Source organism: Myotis lucifugus, unplaced genomic scaffold (genome assembly GCF_000147115.1).
Source record: "Myotis lucifugus unplaced genomic scaffold, Myoluc2.0 scaffold_351, whole genome shotgun sequence".
In the NCBI taxonomy this organism is placed as follows: domain Eukaryota; kingdom Metazoa; phylum Chordata; class Mammalia; order Chiroptera; family Vespertilionidae; genus Myotis; species Myotis lucifugus.
The window spans coordinates 457,946-483,000 of NW_005871399.1; the positions used below are offsets into that span (position 1 = coordinate 457,946).

At 39.9% G+C, this 25,055-nt stretch overlaps 1 protein-coding gene and 1 pseudogene across 10 annotated transcripts in view; one reads left to right on the forward strand and one right to left on the reverse strand.

Moving 5' to 3' along the window:
- LOC102440016 (putative RNA-binding protein Luc7-like 2) overlaps positions 1-25,055 on the forward strand; it is a 59,205-nt gene that overhangs the window by 16,190 nt on the left and 17,960 nt on the right. For 7 of the 10 annotated variants that reach the window (XM_006101339.2, XM_006101337.2, XM_023764823.1 and 4 more), the window contains 4 exons: positions 633-727; positions 15,540-15,638; positions 19,256-19,366; positions 24,716-24,859. In XM_006101339.2, coding sequence (XP_006101401.1) covers positions 633-727; positions 15,540-15,638; positions 19,256-19,366; positions 24,716-24,859 — 449 coding nt within the window. Of the gene's footprint in view, positions 1-63; positions 142-632; positions 728-5,164; positions 5,328-15,539; positions 15,639-19,255; positions 19,367-24,715; positions 24,860-25,055 lie in introns of all 10 variants that reach the window. The other 3 variants (XM_023764825.1, XM_023764826.1, XM_023764824.1) reach the window with 3 other exon arrangements.
- Positions 17,487-17,579, reverse strand: LOC111828394 (annotated as a pseudogene).

A 25,055-nucleotide genomic window follows, 5' to 3' on the forward strand; every position in this document is an offset into this window, starting at 1 on the left:
AGTCCTTCTTCCAGGTTTGTACGCTCTTAAACACGTTATTCTACCCTCTCTAACTCCTCCTAGCAGCAAAAGGGAGACACTTCAGCTGGAACAAAATAGTGGAAGAAATGGCGTCTGGGGTTCAGTGGGGATTCGCAGTGTGTATGCAATATTTGCAAGATTACTTTTTATGTTTTTCAGTTAATTAAATAATTACAAAAGAAATCAATGCTTAGTGTCAAGTAGGGAATGTTGTATACGGGTAGAACTGTCCTAGTGGGTCTACTGCAAGTCGCTTAACCTCTCCAGGCCACAGTTTCCTCATCTGCAATGTGAAGGAGTTGGACTCAATAATCCTTAAGGTCCATTCCTGCTCTAAATCCTATGCTTTTCTGAATTACTTTAACAGAATGCATTGCTTTCCCACTTTGACTATTTAAATTACATATGCAGTACACGTACTGCAACTGCATGTTGTCTAAAATCATTTTTTTTTCATAAGATATTATATAAAGAACTAATCCCTCTTGAGCTGATTTATAAATGTGTGTGTTTGTAGCCACACATTAAGGGCTAGCAATAATCGGGCTTTCAGAAAATAAACATTTTCTAGTTGTCTAACCTTGAATGTTATTAACTTTCCTATATTACAGGAGATACTACTCGTCAACGAATCAAATTCAGTGATGACAGAGTATGCAAGAGTCACCTTCTCAACTGTTGCCCCCATGATGTCCTCTCTGGGACTGTACGTATTTATTAAATCTATTATTTGATAATTTTATACTATAAAAATGAACTAATCTTATTTTTCCTTTTTTTTTAACTACTTGATAAAGTTAATTCCTAGTCTAATTATTATACAATGAATTTTTAAAAACTCTTTTTGTTTGTTTTGTTAATCCTCATCTGAGGATATTTTTTCATTGATTTTTAGGGAGAGTAGAAGAGAGAGGGAAAGACAGAGAGAAACATCTATGTGAGAGAAAAACATTGGTTGGTTGCCTCCTGTACGAGCCCTGACCAGGGCTCGGGCCAGGGAGGAGCCTGCAACCAAGGTATGAGCCCTTGAGCAGAGCCGAATCTTGGGACCCTTTGGTCTGCAGGCAGACCCTCTATCTACTGAGACAAACCAACTAGGGCTATGCTATGATTTTTTTAAAACAAAAACCACTGCTGTTAGATGAGGAATCTGTATACCTTATTTATTTAGGTTGATGATTTAATCTGCAATAATGGGATTCCTCAAAATTAATTACTATGCTTTGCTTTATAATTTTTTCTGTTCCTCGGCAATTTTTCAAAAAGCATTTCTGCCCAGCTGGTGTGGCTCAGTGGTTGAGCATTGACCTATGAATCAGGAGATCACGATTTGATTTCCAGTCAGGGCACATGCCCGTGTTTCAGGCTCCATTTACCAGTAAAGGGACGTGCAGGAGGCAGCTTATCAATGGTTCTGTCTCATAATTGATATTTCTATCTCCCTCTCCCTTTATCTCTGAAATTAACTGAAATATTAAAAAATAAAAAAGCGTTTCTTGTTTGGAATACAGACACAGTAATTCAACAGCAATTGCACTTTTAGTTCAGAAATAATACAAGTGATTTAAAAAATAGTTCTTACTTTTGAGCAGAGTACACTTTTATACAAAACACCGTATATTTTTGTTAAAATTTGTGTGCATTTATATTGTGGATATAATTGTGGGGAAAATATATTAGTAAATACTTAAAATCACACAGCTTAATTGCAAGTGGTGTTGTCACTTAAAAAATTCCTTTATATTGCTGACTCAATATAAAGCTCAATTTAGATTCTATGTCTAATGATGTTGGTTGATCTTAGCGTATCATCAGTTTAATTTGGAAGATAATCCACATGATGATGGACCTATTTAAATGGAACAAAGGGTTATATTCCCTTTGGTTTGGATTTGTTTGAAATGATTATTCATTGCAAGAGCTCCCTTTATTAGGCTGTATCTGATGATGGTGGAGGAGGACTAGTAAGGGCTGAACATTTAGTTGACTTTATTTCTCATTTGACAGAAATGACTGAAATGAAGGAAAGACTCTTGACTTTGATTTTCAGAAGTGATGAATTCCCTTAAAGATATCCAAAATGAGTGTTTTCTTTGTGAATAGGAAGAATTAAATGCCCCAAACAGATAGATATCAAGGCATACAATCTAGAAAGCACCTCTTTTTCCATTAGGAAAGACTATTGAAACTATATTATGTTAAAATGAAAAAAGGAGCCTACATTTAAAAATATGTGTATAATACTAAATTTTTAAAAAGTATAATACCACAAGAAGGAAATCCAGTTTCTGAGCACTTGAGTTTGTACTATAACAGATAACTAACCCTCATATATACTCTTCAGAATTTTCATAATTAAAATATTTTCTACTATGCTACAAAAGAAATCTATAATTATCTGTAGTGTACTTTGATTCTCCACATGTACTGTTAAATTTAACAGTTAAAATCATTTTATTTACTGGCTAAATTATCACTTCAGCTAAATTTTGAGGACAAAATGAACAAAGTAGCAGAATTTAGGTGTTTTTCTTCCTTTTTTTAATAAAGCCCAACCATAGCAAGACTCTGGCATGTTATATTTTTCAAGTATGGCATTAATAAAAATGTGACAGCACAGTTGTACTTTACATTTTAGGTACACATAATGTAATTGTACTCATTTATTTCTTGAAACAATTCTGTGAGGTATGTAATCTATAGTTGGCCTTGATGAGATGGTGACTTATTAAAAATCATTTTGTTCTGTTGTTTTAAAGTAAAACTGGGACCAAACCCAAATTTTCTGAGGTATAGTCTTATTCAACATGTTTTCTATTTTGTAGGGAGTATGTTAAATAAAAAATTTCCTTGTAAAATTATTGCTGTTGTATTTATAAGATAGACATTTTTTTAAATTTTAACATCTGAAAAATACATCTCAAAGTTGATAGAAAAATACTATATTAATTGGTAACATTTTTCTCAGTATAGAATTTAATGATTAGGCTTAAAATTGATATCTTGGATTATACATGAAAAACAGTTACTAAGGAAAGCCCTTCTAAAGGCAGTTGCCAGGGAAACTCTGGGCAAGAAATATCTTCTTTTTGTCAGTGTAATAGGGAAGGTATTGTTATATGGAAGGACGGGTTTTAATAGTTGTGAACCTTTCAGAATTTAAACATTTTTAAGTACTGGTATATAGGACTTTATGAAATTCCAGGATTGTCCTAGTGTAGTCCTTGAGAACTTAAAACCATCCATAGTGTGACTTTCTCATGACCCTTATTACTAAAAGGGTATATTTATAACAGTTCATCCTATGTAGAAATGGTTTGTAATTACAGAGCTGTGACTTCTTTACCAGCCAGTCTCTGTAGAACAAATGCTTTTCTGGCACAGTTCATACCTCTATGTGGAAGATGTCTGTGTGTTTTGGGTTGTTGTCTTTTTTAGTATTAGAGGATGAAAAGAACTGAATTGTAACTATCGATTTTTATAATGCTTTTTCTTTGCCGTATAACTAAAGTTTGCTCTTTAGTTTTCATGACCATGTTCCTCAGATCTCTCACTTCCAGCAGAATATGATTCACCAATATTCTGTGTTATGTAACAGCAGAATACATAGAAATGTATTATCTGGCTTTATTCATTGTAAGTGGTTGAAGTTTATATCAAGCACTTGAAGATGGAGAGTATGATTTCTAAAAATGTACTCAACTGACAATTAGTATGGAATACTTTTGGAATTCAGTTTGATGAAAATGCCCTTATAACATTTTATCTTTTATTAATCTGATACTGAATTATAACTAATTCTTTAGTTAATAAATTATTTAGAGGAGGAAAATGTAGAGCAAAGAATCAAAACAATTGTGTGTATATAAATATCTTTGGATTATGATTTTTAGAAGAAGCATGAATATCTCTTATATCTTAGTAATTTACTGTTTTTCAAAGCCTTGGGTTGTTTCCCTATTCATCTAGAATACTTTCTTGTTTTAGTTCTTTCTTCCTCCCCTTGCACACTTGGTTTCTCCCTGTTCTTTTCATCCCCTTTCAGATTTAGGCAAAACAAAAAACCTAAGCAGAGTTGTCCTCTTCACCCCCAACACATTGTTTCTGTTACATAGCTTCCCTGAGGAAAAATAAGTATATTAAAGAGCTTTTAAAAAAACAAAAACAAAACAAAAAACTTTCCATCTGGTTCTTAGTGATCTAGGGAAAAGGTATGTGATAGTAATAATTTACAGAAGGCATTAAATCTAAAGCAGAGACAGTAACATAAGCTTGAAATGAAGATCTGCAGTGATGAAAATGTATACTCAGTGTGCCTGTCCTAAGTTCAGAAATGGCCACTACTAATTTTATTATAGCCTTCATCATAGTATAATTTTAGCATTGACAGATCGTCATGTCTTCTTGCATAAGGTCATGATTTCGTAGATGGGAAAAAATTTAAGGCTCAGAGAAATTGTGCTAGTCAGATATATTATAATTAAAGAATTATGCAACAGGAATCTCGGAGTAATTTAAATCTAAATACTTTAAAAATATATTTTTATTGATTTCAGAGAGGAAGGGGGAGAGAGAGAAACATCAATGATGAGAATCATTGATCAACTGCCTCCTGCATGCCCCACACTGGGGATTGAGCCCGCAACCCACTCATTTGCCCTGACCAGGAATCGAATGTGACCTCTTGGTGCATGGGTCAACCCTCAATTGAGCCACGCCAGCCGGGATCTAAATACTTTTTAAAAAGCTTTTTGTTGCTATTATTTTTGATAACATAGGGCAGTGACTTTTAGATGTTTCTGAAATGTCTTTGGAGGGTTTACATGGACATGGGGATAGGCCAGTCTTTCCTATTTCAGTTAGAATTTTGCACATTTTAAATATATAAAATTTCCATGAAATTTTGTCTAAATAAATTCTCAAAAATAGAATTTAAATTTAGAGAACTGATACTGAGAAATAGTCAAGGACAGGGATAAAGTGAAGTTTTATCAGCCTTTTTGAAGTGATTGGATGGGAGTTATTGTCAAAAAATTCTGACTGAGTTGATTTTATGGTGCCCCAGTAGGTTGTGGGTTTTATCTGAAGTGCAATTTTTACTAATTGAAACTCCTTTATTGCTTCTCTAACTCTTTCTTTTAAGGCCTGGTCTAAAATCAGTTACTTGGGTGCATACAAACCTGAACTTTAAAACTACTGAAGTCTCTTTCATAGTACATATGTAAAAGAGCCATGAAAGTATGGAGAAGCAGAATAAGTGATAAGAAGTAAACCTGCACAAAATTTTCTCAACCAGCCACTAGAATGTAAGTTTCATTATAAGGGCAGGGACATTGTTTTGTTCAGTGCTATATCCCCAGCATCTAGAAGGGTCCCTCCATTGTGTTGAATGAATAATTGATCCACCCAAAAGTAGAATGCTCAATAAATCTGTTTCAAAAACTAACTTTGAATTTCAATAATTGATCATTATTAGTGGGCAATGTGTTACCTTTTAACAGATAAGGAGTTGGAGAGTATCTTTGTTTTATTGAGTTGCTTATCAAAATATGACAGCAGTAGTTTCATAAGCAGATGTGAAAAATTGGTCTGTAGATGTTTTAAACCAGCGGTCGCCAACTGGTGGTCTGCAAGGTCCGAAAGGTTGGCGACCGCTGTTTTAAACTATCTCTCAGAAATAGTTTGTTTTGGGCTACTTTGGCTTTTTTCTTTCTTTTTTTAATCCTCACCCAAGGAAATGTTTTTTTGATTTTAGAGAAAGAGAGGAAGGGACAGAGAGAGAGAGAGAAAGAGAGAAACATCATTGTGCAAAGAAACATTGACAGGTTGCCTGCAGAACATGCAACCTAGGCATGTACCCTAACTGGGAACCGCACCCAGGACCTTTGGTTTATGGGATAAAACTCCAACCAACTGAGCCACACTGACCAGAGCTACTTTGGTATTTATTTGTTTATTTTTAAATATATTTTACTGATTTTTTACAGAGAGGAAGGGAGAGGGATAGAGAGTTAGAAACATCGATGAGAGAGAAACATCGATCAGCCGCCTCCTGCACACCCCCAACTGGGCATTTGCCTGCAACCAAGGTACATGCCCTTGACCGGAATTGAACCTGGGACCCTTGAGTCCGCAGGCCGACGACGCTCTATCCACTGAGCCAAACCAGTTAGGGCTACTTTGGTATTTTTTAACAAGTATTTTTAGCATTGGCCCAGATAACTGACATATTTGTTTGTTTGCTTATCTATCTATCTATCTATCTATCTATTTATTTATGTCACAATTTCTAGAGTTTACCAATTTGCAAAATGCCTGTTAACCCAGGTTTTGTAAGATTTGGCTTTTGAAGTGTATTATGTTCTTATATTAAACAATTTTGTTATTTTTATTTTATTCTTCTCAGTCTATTACAAAAATATGTATTTCTTTAACAAGCATTTTTAGAGATGGCCTAAACCAAAATTACATCTGGGCCCTAGCTGGTTTGGCTCAGTGGGTAGAGCGTTGGACTATGGACCAAAGGGTCCCAGTTTTGACTCCAGTCAAGGGCACGTGCCCTGGTTGTGGGCTCTGTCCCCAGTAGGGGGCATGAAGGAAGCAGCCAATCAATGATTCTCTCTCATCATTGATGTTTCTATCTCTCCCTTTCCCTTCCTCTCTGAAATCAATAAAAAACATATCTTTTAAAAAATCACATTTGGTGCCAAGAAAATCAGAGGCACATTAAAAGCTTCCCAGTGAATAATTAAACTACTGTTAAACTTGAAAAGCCAAGTCCTGAATATAGTTTGCAGCATTGTTGGCAAATTGGTACATTAATGCCCTGAACTGTTCAGCCTGAGGTACATATGCTCTTGAGAAATAACTTTTTCTATCATTCTGAACGTTTTTGCTAGCATTTGTGTTTTTTTCTTCTTCCTTTTTTGAAATTTTATCTTCAGAGAGGAAGGGAGAGGGAGGGAGAGAGAGAGAGATTGAACCTGCAACCCAGATACATGCCCTTTGGTGCACAGGCCTACACTCTAACCACTGAGCAACGCCATCCAGGGGTGAAAATATATATTTTTTAATGTGATGAGTTGTACCCTGATGTGCAGGTGGCAAGACCAAATGTCCTTGTACAATCTTTCTAGTTTGATGATTCTTACTCGTTAGGGGATCTTTTAAAAACATTTGGTGTTTTACTTTGACCTATATAGAACATAGTACTTTGAATTATATCATCCCATAAACTTTTTTAGGTCTGTGATATCAAAAATATAGGTATGTATATTGATGTACTTGGTTAATATAATTTGTAAATTTCCCAAATTTAGATAGTTTTTTTGTTCGTCCTCCTTTATGATATTAGTTTAATAGTGTATAGGATAATGAAATTTAAGTAATACTGGAATTAAGAAGAGGAAGAAATAGAAAAGGGTGAGCCTGAGATGTCAGTTTAATGAGGGTTGGGTGGAGAAAGTAAAGAGAATTCACAGTAAAAATTAAAAAATTGCCCTTCAAGAAGTGACTTATTTTTTTCATCTCTCTGGGAGTGGTGCTGATTGGTGCTATTAGCATTCATTCATTCATTTATTCACTCACTTAAGTACTTCTCCAGGACCTAATGTGTCCCATGTGTAAGCTGGGGATACAAAAATGGACACAGGTTTCTGCTTTAATGGTGGTAGCTTACATTCTCATGTGAGACATACACAACCAAGTGTGAGAAGATATAATGTGGTTTTAGTTATGACAAAAAAGCATAGCTGGGTAATTTAGATTGTTTGAGATAGTGGGCTAGCAGCTACTTTGACAGGGTGATTGGAGAAAACTTGATAAAATGATACTTAAAGAGATCTAAATGTGAAGAAAAGAAGATAGTCATTCCTGAGTTGGAATGAACTTACTATATGTTGCTACCACACAGAAATTTTTTGAGGTTTAGTATTGTACATATATGATCAAAAATCTAAAACCCTTAGCCCAGTCTACCTCTCCTTTCAATGAATAAATCATTTGGTCCTCTCTTTCAACCAGACTGTTTATTCCTTGTTATCGCACTACTTTCTTCCCCAACGTGTTTCTCACTTTTGCCTACCCCTTTACCTCTTCCTGGAATACCTTTTCTCCTCTACAGATTTAAAACCTGCCTGGCTTACTGCACAAAATTGCCTGGGCCTACAGCAGTGTAGCCCCTGAAATCCACCTGCTGACGGCACTGAGCGATTGGGGCCCGTGCCGGCAGCAGGTGTGAGTGGTGGCTTCTGCGCTGGCAGCAGGTGCGAGCACTGGGGGGGATTGCGGTGCACGGGAGCAAAGAATTTTCAGTAACTACAAGAGGCTTGCTCTGACGACAATGACCGGCTCCCTGCCTTGGTCTGGCACCCCTGCTCACCTGCTCCACCATCCCACCCCGGCCGACGCCTGTCAGGTTTCACACTGCTGCCTGCTGCTGATGCCGCCATGTTCTGCGTGAGCCACCTGGTGGTCAGCACATGTCATAGTGACCGGTTGTTCAGTTGTTCCGCCTTCCGGTCTATTTGCATATTAGCCTTTTATTATGTAGGTAGGATCTTTGCATATCTAGGGTTTGAAATGAATGACAAAAAGTATTTCCTGCTATATTCTTTTTTTCCCCCCTATTTTGTTTCTTAGTTTACTTTGTTCATTAGATTTCACATATAAGTGAAATTATATAGTACTTGTCTTTCTCTGACTGGCTTATTTCACTTAGCATAATACTCTCTGGGTTGGTCTATCCATGCTGTTGCAAAAGTAAGATTGCCTTTTTATAGCCAAGTAGTGCTCCATTCTATAAACTTATTATAGTTCTTTTATCCACTCATCTACTGATGGGTACTTGGGTTGCTTCTAAATCTTGGCTAATATAAATAACTCTGTAGTGAACATAAGGGTGCATATATTCTTTCCAATTAGTGTTTTGAGTTTCTTCAGATGTATTCCCAGAAGTGAAATTGCTGGGTCATAAAGCAGTTCCATTTTTAATTATTTGAGGAAACTCGATACTGTTTTCCACAGTGGCTGTAGTGATCTGCATTCTACCAACAGTGCATGTGGTTTCCTGCTGTTTTAAAAATTATTATTAAAAAGTAGAAGAGTTTTATTTTCCTTTATCTACCCAGGGGAAAATGGAATTCGGTTGGAACATACCTGGGAACAGGCAATTAAAAATTTGGGAAGTCGTAGAAAAACAGGAACTACTTTCTGCATGTACAATGTGTCCCATTCCTCTTCACCCTTCATGTTTGACTTGTTTTGAGCATTGGGATTGTAATTAAGAAAGAAAAACCTTCATTTTTATTTTAAGGCAATAGTGGCATAACAAACATATCCAGGTTTTGTTATTTCAAGGCTTTTCCTATATTATACTAGGTTGGTTTCTTTTTTCATGTTCTTGGGCTGGGTTTTGAAGCAAGCATTGAACCTGGATGGAAAAGAAATTTTATAAATATGAGGAAGGGAGAAACTGAATTACTTGAGAAAAGAGGTGTTCAGGGAGATTAAGTGAATTTCTCAGAGTTAAAGTGATAAGAAGTAAAGGTTCTTTTCGTCTGACTTATTTCACTTAGCATAATACTCAAGATCCATCTATGTTGTCTCAAATGGCAGTATTTTATCATTCATAGCTGAGTAGTATTTCATTGTATATATGTACCATTTTTTTTAAAATTCAAAAATTAGTTGAAGTACATTTAGGTTCTTTCCATGTCTTGGCCACTGTAAGTAATGCTACAGTAAACATAGGGATACGTGTATGTTTACAAATGTTTCCAAATTATTCAGGTAGATACCCAAAGAGAGATTGCTGGGTCATTTGGTAGCTTTCTTCTTCATTTTTTGAGGCACCTCTGTATTTCCCATGGTGGCTGTACAAATTTACATTCCCACCAGCAGTCTATGAGAGGTCCTTTTCCCCCAGATCCTCTCTAACACTTGTTATTTCTTATTGATAATTACAGGCCCAATGCATGAAATTTGTGCATGGGTAGGGTCCCTAGGACTGGTCTGCGATCAGGGCCGATTGGGGCCTTCCTTCCCCTGGCTGCTGGCTTGGGCCTTCCTTCCCCCGGCTACCTTCGTTCTGCGCCGCTCCTTGGTGGTCAGTACACGTCATAGTGAGCAGTCGAACTCCCGAGGGGACAATTTGCATATTAGCCTTTTATTATATAGGATAACCATTCTAACAGGTGTTAGGTGGGGTTTCAGTGTAGTTTTGGTTTGTATTTACCTTATAACTAGTTATGTTGAAGGTCTTTTAATGTATCTGTTGACCATCTCTATGTCCTCTTTGGAAAATTGTTCAAGTTCTTGCACCGTTTTTTAATTGCATTGTTTTGTTGTTGAGTTGTATGAGTTCTTTATATATTTTGGATATTAGCTCCCTCTGGGAGGTATCACTTACAAATATCTTTTCCCATTCTGTTGGTTGCCTTTTTGTTTTATTGATGGTTTCTTTTTCTTTCTCTTTTTGAAAAAAAATGTATTTTTATTGATTTCACAGAAGATGGAAGAGGGAGAGAGAGAAACATCAATGATGAAGAATCATTGATTGACTGCCTCCTGCATGCCACACACTGGGGATCGAGCCTGCAACCCGGGCATGTGCCCTGACTGGAAAATCGAATCGTGACTTCCTGGTTCATAGGTTGACGTTTAACCACTGAGGCAATGACTATTAATATGTCAATATTTTTTGCATCTGTTTTTGCTGTACAGTGGCAATGAGATCCTTGTGTGTATGTTTTTGTGTACATTTGCAACTGTTAATTTAGTTTAATGTCATTTTTACATTGAGAATATAAATTCATTGATACAGGAATTAGTCTCACACTATTTTATGATTCCCTTTAGGATTTAGCTTATAGAACCAAGCAAATGTACTAACTTAACAAAGCAAGAATATTTGCAAATACTTAGAGCTGTTACTATGTCTGGTTGCTATCACTGGTATACTCATTGACATATACTGCCATTAGTTTACACTTGGTAGTACACTCTCTCTATATTTTTTTTTAAATATATATCTTTATTGATTTCAGAGAGGAAGGGAGAGGGAGAGAGAGATAGAAACATCAATGATGAGAGAGAAACATTGATTGGCTGCCTCCTGCACGCCCCACACTGGGGATGGAGCCCACAACCCAGGCATGTGCCCCTGGCCAGAATCGAACCCGGGACCCTTCAGTCCGCAGGCCAACGCTCTACTCACTGAGCCAAACCGGCTAGGCTATATTTTTTGTTGAGTATAATTTTCCTGTTACCTCAATATTTTCTTCCAAAATTAAAGTGGCTTTACTTTCTGATTGTAAGAATAATATATGCTCATTGTATTTAATTTAATAACTATCAAAAGGTTTATATAAACCAACCTTACAGCAATGTCTGTGTCTAAATTTACAAAACTGGCATTTTATTGTCTTTCTTTGCCATCTTTTTCCCACTTAGCATCAAGAACACTTTTCTAGCCATAGCTGGTTTGGCTCAGTGGATAGAGCGTTGGCCTGCGGACTGAAGGGTCCCGGGTTTGATTCCAGCCAAGGGCACATGCCCAAGTTACAGGCTAGATCCCCAGTGAGGGGCATGCAGGCGGCAGCCGATCCATGATTCTCTCTCATCCTGGATGTTTCTCTTTCTCCCTCTTCCTTCATCTCTGAAAACAATAAAAATATATTTAATAATAAAAAAAGAACACTTTTCTAATGGCTATGTCATGTATCATATTGACTATTCCTTAATTCAATTAGTTAAACCGCTGTTGCTGGGATTTTAAAATGTTCCTAACTTTTTAGATCAAAAACACTATTCTTAAATCTTAGTGCTTGTTTATATGTACTTATTTTATTGTTTCCTCAAGTTTTTAGAAGTACAATTCCTTTATCAAATCATCAAGTTTATTTAATAATCATGGGTTGTGCAGAATCTGGTCTTTTATGTAGAATGAAAAAAGAAGAGAAATAAACCATTTTTCTCAGGAAGCTTAGAGTCCATTTGGGTAGATAACATTCACTTTTGGAATTTTAAAAGAATGAAAAAGCACTTATCAGCCTGGCTGGCAAGGCTCAGTGGTTGAGTGTTGACTTATGAATCAGGTCACAGTTCGATTCCTGGTCAGGACACATGCCCTGGGCCAGGCCAAGGGACCCCACCAGTGCACTATTGGGGCCGGGGCGGGATCTTGGGAGGGCTCCAGGGCTTGTCCGGCCCATCTTGTTCATTCCCAATTGGCCAGACCCCAGCAGCAAGCTAACCTGGTGGGAGCATCTGCCCCCTGGTGGTCAGTGCACGTCATAGTGACTGGTCAACTGGTTGACTGTCTGCCCCCTGGTGGTCAGTGCAGGTCATAGCGAGTGGTTGAGCGGTCTTAGCATATCATTAGCATATTACGCTTTGACTCGACGAATGGCTGACCAGACACAGCATATCAGACTTTTATTATATAGGATACCCCTCATGTGTATGGCACAATTCACAGTAGATGCTTAGTCGTGATGGTGTGGACAGGGGGAAATAAACGATTAGTATCTAGAACTCTGAAAATCTGCCTTGCTCTTTTGTCCTGTTCCATAAAATAAGCACAGGCTATTGTAATCCTCCCCAACCCCCCAAATCTTTATTATAGCTAGGCCCTTCTAGGGCTTTGGCCCCAAAATCTAGTATGGTAAGCCAGGCTAGACTGTAAAGTTACATGTGCTCATAGCCCAGGAAAGTGAAAAGCCCAGTAGTCTTAATTCCTGGAGGAGAGGAGTAGCTAGAAACACTTAAGAAGGAAAGTAGTACAAGCAAAGGAGATAACCCAAGATGAGAAGACCTTCCAAAGCTCAGATCAGTTTTGTCCTGGGATGCATCCTGACCACTCTTGATTGTTAAGCCCAGGGCCTCCTGGGCCAAATGTTCTTCTCTGCCCTCTTTTCCCAGATTGGTTCATTCAATAAATATTAAGTATTCCTCCACACCAGGCTTGGGCTTCTCTCTTCAGAAGCTTTCATCAGTATTGTTTTAAAGGTCCCTGGGTCCAGGTTAAGAATCACTACGCTGGATCAAAAGCATTTCCAACAGTGACTTCTTAAGCTTTTATGATATAAGTATAGCCTCTCTTGAGCAACTATAGTTGTGGAAATACATACAGATGCAAAAGAAGTTGTTGGAGTGATTGATGTTAAGATATTAAGGAACCAGTTGGCCCTTGTAGCCAAGAGGGTAACAACATTCTTTGGCCATTAACTTCTTTCATTCTTGTCTTATTTTCCTGGATTTTAAAAAGAGTATTAAACTTTTTTCAACAGCCTTTTCTCCATAAATATTGCTTAATAAGCAGCCTTAAATTTCCATACATCTACAGAAAGTTTCAGTTGCTCTTTACTATTACTGGAAAACTACTTGGTTTGTTATAGCCCATAGAATAATGAACAAGAGCCTGGAAATGAGGCCTGGAAAAACACCACATCCTCAGCAACACAGTGATACTTTAGAGCAGTGGTGGGCAAATCGCGGCTCGAGAGCCACATGCAGCTCTTTGGCCCCTTGAGTCTGGCTCTTCCACAAAATACCACGTGCGGGCGCGCACGTACAGTGCGATTGAAACTTTGTGGCCCATGCGCAGAAGTCGGTTTTCGGCCTGGGCGAGTCTATTTTGAAGAAGTGGCATTAGAAGAAGTGGGGGGTGTCGGTCGGTCTGGCGGCAGGAGACTTGGCGCAGGCGGGCCACGGGTTACGCAGCGTGGAGGAGGTACATTGTTTTGAGGTACGTTCGCTGAGATCGACCCCTTCCAACTCTCCATCCACACTCGTCTATCTGAAACAGGTACACAAGAGTGTGGATGAGAGAGTTGGAAGGGGTCGACCTCAGCCAACATACCTCAATCAGATTGAGGATGTTTTTAGCAAAGGCCCGCTTAGGAGTACCCTAATTAAGTTAATAACAATGTACCTACCTATATAGTTTAAGTTTAAAAAATTTGGCTCTCAAAAGAAATTTCAATCGTTGTACTGTTGATATTTGGCTCTGTTGACTAATGAGTTTGCTGACGACTGCTTTAGAGCCATTATTGTAATGACTTTTTTAATATGGTGAATATTCCTTATAATTTCCCAAAGGATAGCTTTGAGGACATTGTTTACTTAGGTTTTCACATTTGTTCCTTCAGGTAATTAAGAACTGAGATAATATAGTTCTACAGAGAAACTTTTTTAATATAGTCATAAAAATCTCAAGAGTTGGAAGAATAAGTTACTTGATGTTGAATTCTTTCCGCAATATCCTAGAAAAATGGTTTTCTGAACTGTATTTGAATCTTTCATTTATCTGGTAGCTCAGTAACCTGAGGAAGCTTAAATGTTTTCTTACAATGAAAACATTGTAAGACACTATAGAGTCCTTTGGGGCCATAATAAAATCTGTTTCTATTTCATACTGAAAAGTTCTTAACATCATGATTCTTCGCCAGCTAATTTTCTTCCGTCCTTCCGTCCGTCCTTCCTTCCTTCCTTCCTTCCTTCCTTCCTTCCTTCCTTCCTTCCTTCCTTCCTTCCTTCCTTCCTTCCTCTCTCTCTCTCTCTCTCTCTCTCTCTCTCTCTCTCTCTCTCTCTCTTTCAATATATCTTCATTGATTTCAGAGAGGAATGGAGGGGAGAGAGAGAGAAACATGATGAGAGAGAGAGAATCATTGATTGGCCACCCTCTGCATGCCCCCCTACCGGGGATCAAGCCCGCAACCCGGGCATGTGCCCTTGGCCAGAATTGAACCCGGGGCCCTTTTGTCCACAGGCTGACGCTCTATCTACTGAGCCAAACCGGCTAGGGCCAGCTAATTATTTCTTTACTTTCGCTTTTTGGTATGGCTTCGTTTTGAGACATTTTGTTGGTTTATTTATATCCCTTTTGAAATGCGTTAGCACACAAAATGTGTCTTTTGGAGGAGAGAGGGTTTGCTTTTAAAACCAGCCTTTAGTAAGATTTGTCACGTTGTTTGGACTATACCCTGTAAGTTAATTTATCTCAGCCATGCCACACTGTAACCCTTACTCTTGACAAGTAAGTTTTTTAATTTGTCTAATTTTCTGCTCATACCTAGTTATTTGTAAATTTGTCTCCTTAGATATAGCTATAGGACTTCATATTGTTTTTAAATTTTATCTGGTCTATCACTCTTTTTGAACATGACATAATATAGAAAATTGATATCCTTGTGTTACAAACATATCCATGTTGTTGCTAGGAGCTTTTCCCCCCCAGCTTTGTTTAGATTCAGACAGGCTTTTCCTTGTCAGTCTGTTCTTAAGTACAAAAGTGATCGCTGTTCTCACCTATTGGTAGATAGAATTAATGTCCTTTTTTTTCTTTTTTTGACGTCAAGTTTAATACTTGTTTATGAAATTTTGTAATTTGAAAGTCCATAAACAAAGAAGCATTTGTATGACTTAACATTTATTCTATGGAGTACTGTGGTTATTAATGAATTGTTAAAAAATGTGTTTTCTGTTTAATGTGTCCCCCCCCTTTTTTTCCTTCTTAGAGAATGGATCTTGGAGAATGTCTGAAAGTCCATGACCTGGCTTTAAGAGCGGATTATGAAATTGCATCCAAAGAACAAGATTTCTTCTTTGAGCTTGATGTATGTGATTTTATTTTAATGAGTTACATTATCTGTCACAATACAACATCTTGAATATGGATTTTTCTCTTAATAGGGAAAGGCTCTTAGCAAATTATGTTGTTTGTGGTTATATGAAGGGTAGTACTAAAATGAAGTGAGATCATGTACTTCCTGACTAACAGTTTTAGAAAATATAAGATGAAACTGTATATTTTAAGGAAATATGTAAAGTCATATAATTTATATACAGGATGTCTCAAAAAATGTGTATGCACACAGCTGATAGCTCAGTTTTGAAAATGAAATGTTTTTGTTGTTGTTGTTAATATATTTTTATTGATTTCAGAGAGAGAGGGAGAGGGAGAGAGAGAGAGAGAGACAGAAACATCATGATGAGAGAATCACTGATTGGCTGCCTCCCCACACGCCCCACTTTGGGGATCAAGCCTATAACCCAGGCATGCACCCCAAATGGGACTCTAACCGTGACCTCCTGTATAAATATTTCTCTTTTTTCCCCATCCAGAGCGGTCTGGTTCCTGAGTAGATGCGGCTGGGGATTGAGAAATAGAGACAAAGACAGAAGGAAAAAGCTGGGGCTGGGTGGGACAGCTGTTCTGTGATAGAGAGACTGTGACCCATACCAGGAAGTTTTACTAAAGCCCAAGACAAAGGAGATTATGTGCATTCTTGTGGCTTCTTTGTAATCATCACTTCTGGGTGGGCCCGGATAATCCTGTTTATTCCTGGTGCTTGTCTGGATTTAGATAATGAAACCCACCTGTTGGTGCCTGAGCTGAAGGTCAGGCTGACGACACACCTGCCTCTGGCAAGGTATGTTTCCAGGGCATGGCTCTGCTGGGCACCGCTGGATTCAGATGACAATCAACTCAGGGGCCTTTCCCAGGTGCTCTCTACACGCCTGGTTCATAGGTTGACTCTCAACTACTGAGCGACACCGGGGGTTGAGCCTTGACCAGAATCAAACCTGGGACCCTTTAGTCTGTGGGTTGATGCTCCAACCACTGAGCCAAACCAGCTAGGGCAAAAATGAAATGTATTTTAATAAATCCTGCCTTTATTATTATTATTCAAAGTGTGTATATACATTTTTTTAGTACACCCTATATTCTTCTGAAAATTAAGCATATTTTTCTCAAAGTAGTAATGATTAAGGAAGGTATCAATTTGCCAAAACCGGTTTGGCTCAGTGGATAGAGCGTCGGCCTGTGGACTCAAGGGTCCCGGGTTCGATTCCGGTCAAGGGCATGTACCTGGGTTGCGGGCACATCCCCAGTGGGAGATGTGCAGGAGGCAGCTGATCGATGTTTCTCTCTCATCGATGTTTCTAACTCTCTATCTCTCTCCCTTCCTCTCTGTAAAAAATCAATAAAATATATTTAAAAAAAAAAAAAAGGAAGGTATCAATTTAAACAAATATAAACCAATTTCTAGTGCATATAAGGCTTTTTATATTCATATTGTTACTATTTTTTAAAATTGTTATTTATTTCAGAGAGGAAAGGAGAGGGAGACAGATACATCAATGGTGAGAGAGAATCATTGATTGGCTGCCTCCTGCACTCCCCACACTGGGGATTGAGCCTGCAACCCAGGCATGTTCCCTGACCAAAATCAAACCAGGACCTCCTGGTTCATAGGTCAATGCTCAACCACTGAGCCATGCTGGCTGAGCAATATTCATATTTTTGTACCTGTAAATATATACATAGAGAGGGAGAGTATTAAGGACAATGTTGTTTTTTAATGTAAAACAGAAGAATTATTAGAGGAGATACCATTTAGATATCTGAATGGCTCAAAATCTGACTATTGTGTGTGTATTTTTAATACTTTTTCTTTTTTAAAAATTTGGAACACTTCATGAATTTGCTTGTCATCCTTGCACAGGAGTCATGCTAATCTCTGTATGGTTCTAGTTTTAATATATGTGAGCACTGTTTTTTTAAACAAACATGAGAATTGTATAAAAATAGGGAAACTTTTTGTATACTTAAATAAAATATACCAGTCAGCATTACATAAAACATACTGATAAGCATAAATCTTATGCTACCTTTTGTAAGTGAGGAGATAGGCATTTTATTTGGTTTGGGAGATAAAGCAGTACAGTAGACCCCCCCCATTTACTTCTGAATTTCCAAGAATTTCTGTTAATGGAAATAAAAACCATCTGTGTAAATGCAATTTAATACATGGCTGGAACATTTGGGGGAATCACCGTATTCTGACTTAAAAGTGTAATTGGGTTATGATTTATACACATTGGGCATAAAATACAGCAGAAATTTACTATCATCTAGATGTAAGGGTGTGAAAATTTAGGTTATTTTCAGTCTTTTTCTATTACAGTATGATAATGTATTTTTTCTTATCAAGTGTATAGAGTAAGTTCCTAGAAATACAATAACTGAGTCAGAGAGTAATTTTGCCAAGTTGCTCTTCATTAGAATTATCAATTTATACTCCTACCAATAATATATGAGATTATCTATTTCCCATCTGACCACATAGTATGTTTTCAAGATTTATTTGCAACTTAGATGAAATGTGTAATGTAAGTGTAGTTTTAACCCTCATTTCTCTTATGAGTGAGTTTGAACATATTTCATATATTTAAGATGTTTATATTTCCTTTTTAGTGAACTGTCAGTTTACAATTTTTTTTTGGGCTATTGGATAATATTTGATGTCAACATTTATTTTTAGTTGATTTGTACTAACTTGACATGAAAATTAGTCTTTCCCTCAGATAATACTTTGCATTTCCCTCCACCCCCCTGTTTTTCTTGTGGTAATTATGGGCCTTGCAGAATATTTTTATTGTTATCTAATTAATCTTTTCAAAATCTCTATTGGATTAATTAGAAAGGCCTTCCCTATTCTGAGGTGATAAGTTCTCTATCATTTTCTTCTAGTTTCTTTTCTGCTTTTCACTTTCAAGAAATTTTTGGGTTAACCAACCATTTTTAGAATTTGATATGTGCCAAGTAAATTTATATTTTTAAATAAAATCCTTATAATTTAAATTATACATACATACATATATATCCTATATAATAAAAAGCTAATATGCAAATTGACCGAACGACAGAATGACCGGTTGCTATGATGCACACTGACCACCAGGCGGCAGATGCTCAATGCAGGAGCTGCCGCTGGTGGTCAGTGTGTTCCCACAGGAGGAGTGCTGCTCAGCCAAAAGCCGGGCTCACGGCTGGCAAGTACAGTGGTGATGGCAGCAGCCTCTCCTGCCTCTGAGGCAGCACTAAGGATGTCTGACTGACGGGCCTAAGCCATCAGTCGGACATTCCCTGAGGGCTCCCGGACTGTGAAAGGGTGCAGGCTGGGCTGAGGGACCCCACCCGCCCCTGAGTGCACGAATTTCGTGCACTGGGCTTCTTTATACATACATACATATATATATATAAATAAAATGGAAATATTAGCCACAGCTGTCAGCTGGAAAGGAAGTGAGATTCTTGATCACTTTCTTTAAAATTGCTCACCCACAGATATGTCTTATTGACTTAAAAGTGTAAGTTTTGAGTAAAGATATTTCTGAAGAAAGTTGATTTTTCTGGAAATAATTGTCTTTTAATTGAACTTTGTAGGCTATGGATCATCTGCAGTCATTTATTGCCGATTGTGATCGAAGAACAGAAGTGGCCAAGAAAAGATTAGCAGAAACTCAAGAAGAGATTAGTGCTGAAGTGGCAGCAAAGGTAACAATTTCAATCTTTTTTAAAAAAATATATTTCTTTCTTGATTTCAGAAAGGAAGGGAGAGGGAGAGATAGAAACGTCAGTGATAAGAGAGAATCATCGATCAGCTGCCTCCCGCATGCCCCCCCACTGGGGATTGAGCCCGCAATCCAGGCATGTGCCCTTGGCCAGAATCGAACCTGTAACCCTTCAGTCCACAGGCTGACGCTCTATCCACTGAGCCAAACCAGCTAGGGCGTCAATCTTTTTAATAGTACAGAATATAATTTCACCTTTTAATTTGAAAAATTACATTCACAGAAGCTTGCAAAGACAAACAGGAAATTCTATGTACTCTTCCTCTCGCTTCTCCTTATGTTAAGATATCTTACACAACCAGTACAATGTCAAAGGCAATAAATTAATTTTGGTCCAGTCTTTGTATTTTATTCAGATTTCACCAGTTAATGCATGCATTTACTTGTTTTTTGTGTGTGTAGCTCTCTGCAGTTTTATCACATGTGCAAATTGGATAAATATTATAATAATTACATTAATTGTATCATTATCATCACAAGGCTCCCTCATGGTACCCCTTTATAGCCATACCACCCTTTCCCCAAGCCCCTGGCAGCCACTAACTTATTTTCTGTCTTGATAATTATACTAGGGGCCCTGTGCACGAATTCGTGCACCTTGAAAGGAACTGTGGGCTGAAAGGTTGCGGTGGGCACAGGGGAGCGGGTCTCGGCCCATCCTCCATGCGCTCTACCCTCTGCCCCTTCCACTGCAGCCCCTGGTCCCCTGTCTGCTGGCAGTCCTGCTCCTGCCACTCCCGCTGCTGACAGCACCGGCCCCACTCGCACCCACTGAAGGTGCGGAGCCATTGGGACTGGTGCCAGCAGTGGGTGTGAGCAGGGTTGGCACTGTCAGTGGGTTTGAGCGGCGGCTGCTGCCCCAATCACCCCTCAGGATCAGGGGGAGGTGGAGAAGCCCTGAGGGGCGATCGGGGTCAGCAACCGCCGCTCACACCCGCTGCCGGCTTGCAGCAATCGGCACCGGCAGTGGGTGCAAGTGGGGCCGGGGCCAGCAGCAGGTGTGAGCACTGGGCGGGACCACGGTGTGCAGGAGCAAAGAATTTTCAGTAACCACCAGAGGCTCACCCTGACAGCGACTGCGACTTGGTCTGGCGCCCTGCCTTGGTCTGGTGCCCCTGCTCACCTGCTTGACCATCCCGCTGCGGGCGACGCCCACATGTTCCGTGCCTCCCCCCCCCGTGGTCAGGGCATGTCATAGCAACCAGTTGTTTGGTTGTTCCATTGTTTGGTCTATTTGCATATTAGCCTTTTATTATATAGGACTAGAGGCCCGGTGCACAAAAATTTGTGCACTCGGGGGCGGGGGAGGGGGTCCCCCAGCCCGGCCTGGGACCTCTCGGGAGATAACGACCTGCTGGCTAAGGCCTGCTCCTGGGTGGCAGAGGGCAGGCCCAATCCCTAGGTGCAGCCCCTGGTCAGGCTCAGAGCAGGGCCGATTGGGGAGTTGGGGCACCGCCCCGTCATGCACAGAGCAGGGTGGATCGGGAGGTTGCGATGCCACCCTCAGTCATGCTCAGGGTAGGGCCGATTGGGGGGTTGGGGCACCGCCCCCTGTCACACTCAAGGCAGGGTCGATGGGGAGGTTGCGGCCCCACCCCCTGTCACGCACAGAGCAGGGCCGATCAGGGGGTTGGAGCACTGCCCCCTGTCACTCACAGAGCAGGGCCCATCAGGGGGTTGGGGCGCTGCCCCCTGTCACAGAGCAGGGCAAATCAGGGGGTTGGGGCGCTGACCCCTGTCACTCACAAAGCAGGGTCGATCAGGGGGTTGGGGAGCTCCCCCCTGTCACTCACAGAGTAGGGCCGATAGGGGAGTTGGGGGACTCGCCTCTCTGTCACACACAGAGCAAGGCGGATCAGGGGGTTCGGGCGCTGCACTCCTGTCACACTCAGGGCAGGGCCAAATGGGGAGGTTATGGCTCTACCCTGTCACACACAAAGCAAGGCCCGTGGAGGGGCGTTGGGGCCCCACTCTCTATCACCCACAGAGCAGGGCCGATCAGGGGGTTGGGGCAGGGCCGATGGAGAGGTTATGGCTCTACCCTGTTACACACAGAGCAGGGCCATGGGGGGGGGGGGGTTGGGGACCGCACCCTGTCACACACAGAGCAGGGCCTATCAGGGGGTTGGTTGTGCGTGCACCCTGTCAAACACAGAGCCTCAAGGGCAAATCAGGAGATGGGGGAGTCCCCCCCTATCAGACACAGAGCAGGGGCCCGTGGGAGAGTGGTGGTTGAGGCGCCTCCACCCTGTCACACACAGAGCAGGGCCGATCAGGGGGTTGGGGAGCCTCCCCCCTGTCAAACACAGAGCCGCAGGGCAATCGGGGTTGGGGAGCTCCCCCCTGTCAGGCACAGAGTAGGGCTGATCAGGGGGTTGGGGCGCCTTCCCCTGTCACGAACAGAGCAGGGTGGATAGGGAGGTTGTGGCCCCGCCCCCTGTCACACACACAGCCGCAGGGCGATCAGGGGGTTTGGGCACTGCCCCCTGTCACGCTGATCCCGGTGCTGGGAGCATCGCTGCTCCGCTGATCCCGGTCCTGGGAGGCATATTATCCTTTTACTATATAGGATAGAGGCCTGGTGCATGGGTGGGGGCTGGCTGGTTTGCCCTGAAGGGTGTCCTGGATCAGGGTGGGGGTCCCCACTGGGGTGCCTGGCCAGTGTGGGTGAGGGACTGAGGGCTGTTTTCCGGCTGGCGAGTGACTAAAGCTTCCAACCGCTCCTTGTTTTCTTTTCTTTTTCTTTTTTTATTCTGGGTCAGCTTTAGCTCTGAGGCCTCGCTGCTGAAAACATCGATACAATGTTTCGGTCCGGCTGGCTTTCAGTCGGGCTGGTTTCTGGGGTTTTGTTTAGCTTCTTATTTGCAACATAGTACATAGTTGCTTAGAGTTGCAGCTGAGAGGCCGGCAAGTGAGGCGGGGAACGTTGGAGTCTGCAGCAAGCAAGTCTCCCTGCTCGCTTCAGTGCCTGGCTGCCGGCTGCCATCTTGGCTGACAGTTAATTTGCATATACGCACGGATTAGCCAGTGAAAAGGGTAGCGGTCGTACGCTAATTACCATGTTTCTCTTTTATTAGTGTAGATAAGCAACTTCTAGGTGTCATATCATTTCACCTCTAAAATATAACCACAGAGTTATATCCATGAAGTTAACAAGATTTAAAAATTACTTAATAAACAGTGTTTATTTTTCCTATATAATCAGAATTCAGAAAAGGTCCATGTATTGCATTTTGTTGGTTTGATGACTTACTACTTTATAACATTCTGTACCATTCCATGTAGTGTGGTACATTTTATGAAAATGCAGAATGTGATAGTTATCCAGGTAGGATTTACATGACAGCATTAAATACTATTATAGTGCTTAGATATGTATGTACAAAGGGAAGTGGATTCCCTTATTTGTGAAAAGGTTACTTTCAACCAACTTTTTCTGAAGAGTTCTCTGAAGATCAGGGTTATAAAGATGGACATACTAAAGTACAAGGGATCATGGTTGAAAGGGATCCACAATTGCTGGCTAGACCCCAAGTTGTATTGGTTATTCATCACTACCAAAATGCAGTTTAACAAACTACCTCAAAATTCAGTGACTGGAAACAGTAAATATTTATTTAGTTCATTGACTACTGATTTAGGCTGAACTTGACTGGGTATTTATTCCTGTCTTAGCGGGGCCCTCTTCCTTGTCTTCCAGTCAGCTGGGGGTTACTGAACTAATTTCTCACGGTGAGAGTTGAGGTACAAAAGCTCATTCATATAAGCACTTTTCAAGTCATTCCTTGTGTCATGTTTGCTACCATCCTGTTAACCAAAGCCAGTTAACTATGTGGCCAAGTTCAGATTCAGAATATGATGATACTTGATAAAATAGTAAAGGGCATGGGTACAGGGAAGGATGAAGAGTTTGGGGCATTAATGCAATCATTCAAAGAAAAATACCACTTTGTTAAAGAGGTAATGATAATAGAGTTGGGAATTTCTTTGAGGGGTGAATATCTTGGATTGAAGGAAATTTGAGAAGTAAAGATTATTTGAGAAGTCTTATTTTATTGAGATCAGATGTCCATATCAAATTAGAACCTTCTTTGCTAATATAATTGATTACATAGGATAAATACTTACGGCCAAAAAATAGTCTATGTGTATCTATCAAGTGCCATTAAAAGTCAAGGAATGAACTAAGGATGATGGTGGTGCTGAAGATGAAGAGGAGGAAGAGGAGACATATCAAATCCGAAGGAAAAAATTAATCCCAGTGAAAAGACATGGACTAAGGGAGAAGGGTTGTCATGCTATTATACTAAATATCAGCAATGTATGTGCAAGGCACCTTTTCTTGTTTCTCATAGCTTTGTGAGATATTAATCCCTACTAGTCAGATGAGGAAATAGATTCAGGTGAAATAATATGACGAAAATTGTACACCTAGTAACTGACTTGCCCATAAGCCAGATATCTAGTCATATCTTTGATTCAAAGAGAATTCACCAGACCCAGTTTATATCTTTAACTCATATTTGAGCTAATGCTATTTGTTGGACATTGGAAATACAAAGATGGGAAATATATGTAGCTATCTTTGATGTGGTATGATATACACTGAGTGGCCAGATTATTATGACCAGCCAGATTATTCTGACCACCCCATCAGTACAATGAAGTGAATTAGTTATGCAAATAATAATAATGATAAAATCTTGAGAGTATTTGCTTAGGAAGTTTTCAATATTCCGTATTTTTGGAAGTATCAATGAAGTACTGATGGGGTGGTCATAATAATCTGGCCGGTCATAATAATCTGGCCACTCAGTGTATATAAAAGTAATTGTTGTAAAAGATACAAAAGTAACACAAAAGAGGATTTGGCTCTCTGCTTTTGTGTGTAAGTGGAGGTGAAATATAATGATTGATCAAGAACGGTTCACAGAATGGACTCCAGTTGGATCTTGTTCAGTGAATAGACATTCACTAGGCCAGCAAGTGAGGTAAAGGGGTGACATCCCAAGAAGAAAAGGTATTTTATACTTGGAATACACTGCCAAAGCCGAGGTTGCAAAGTGCTAGTTTATATAGAGATCAGATGTATCCAGTGAAGGCAGGCAAGCTCAAAACATCCTAATGTCTCACGAATTTATGATGTGCTCAGAAAGCATTGTTTATAATTATATTGCCTCATATAATAACTTCTGAGCATTTCTGAAATACTTTGAACTTTGATACTTTGTCAGCTCTTTATTCATGATCTTTTTTTTCTGTTACTTTCTAGGCAGAACGTGTTCATGAGTTAAATGAAGAAATCGGTAAATTGTTGGCTAAGGTGGAACAACTAGGAGCTGAAGGAAATGTGGAAGAATCTCAAAAAGTAATGGATGAAGTAGAGAAAGCACGGGCAAAGAAAAGAGAAGCAGAGGTAACTAAATTCTTAATGTTGGTCTGTAGAGCCTTATTATCTATACTTTATTTATTCTTTAATCCTCACTGGAGGAGTGAGGATATTTTTTTCATTTTTTCTTTTTTTTAGAGAGCGTGGAAGGAGGGGTAGGGGTAGGGGAGGAGAGAGGGGAGGTGAAGGGAGAGGAGAGGAGAAACATTGATGTGAGAGGGAC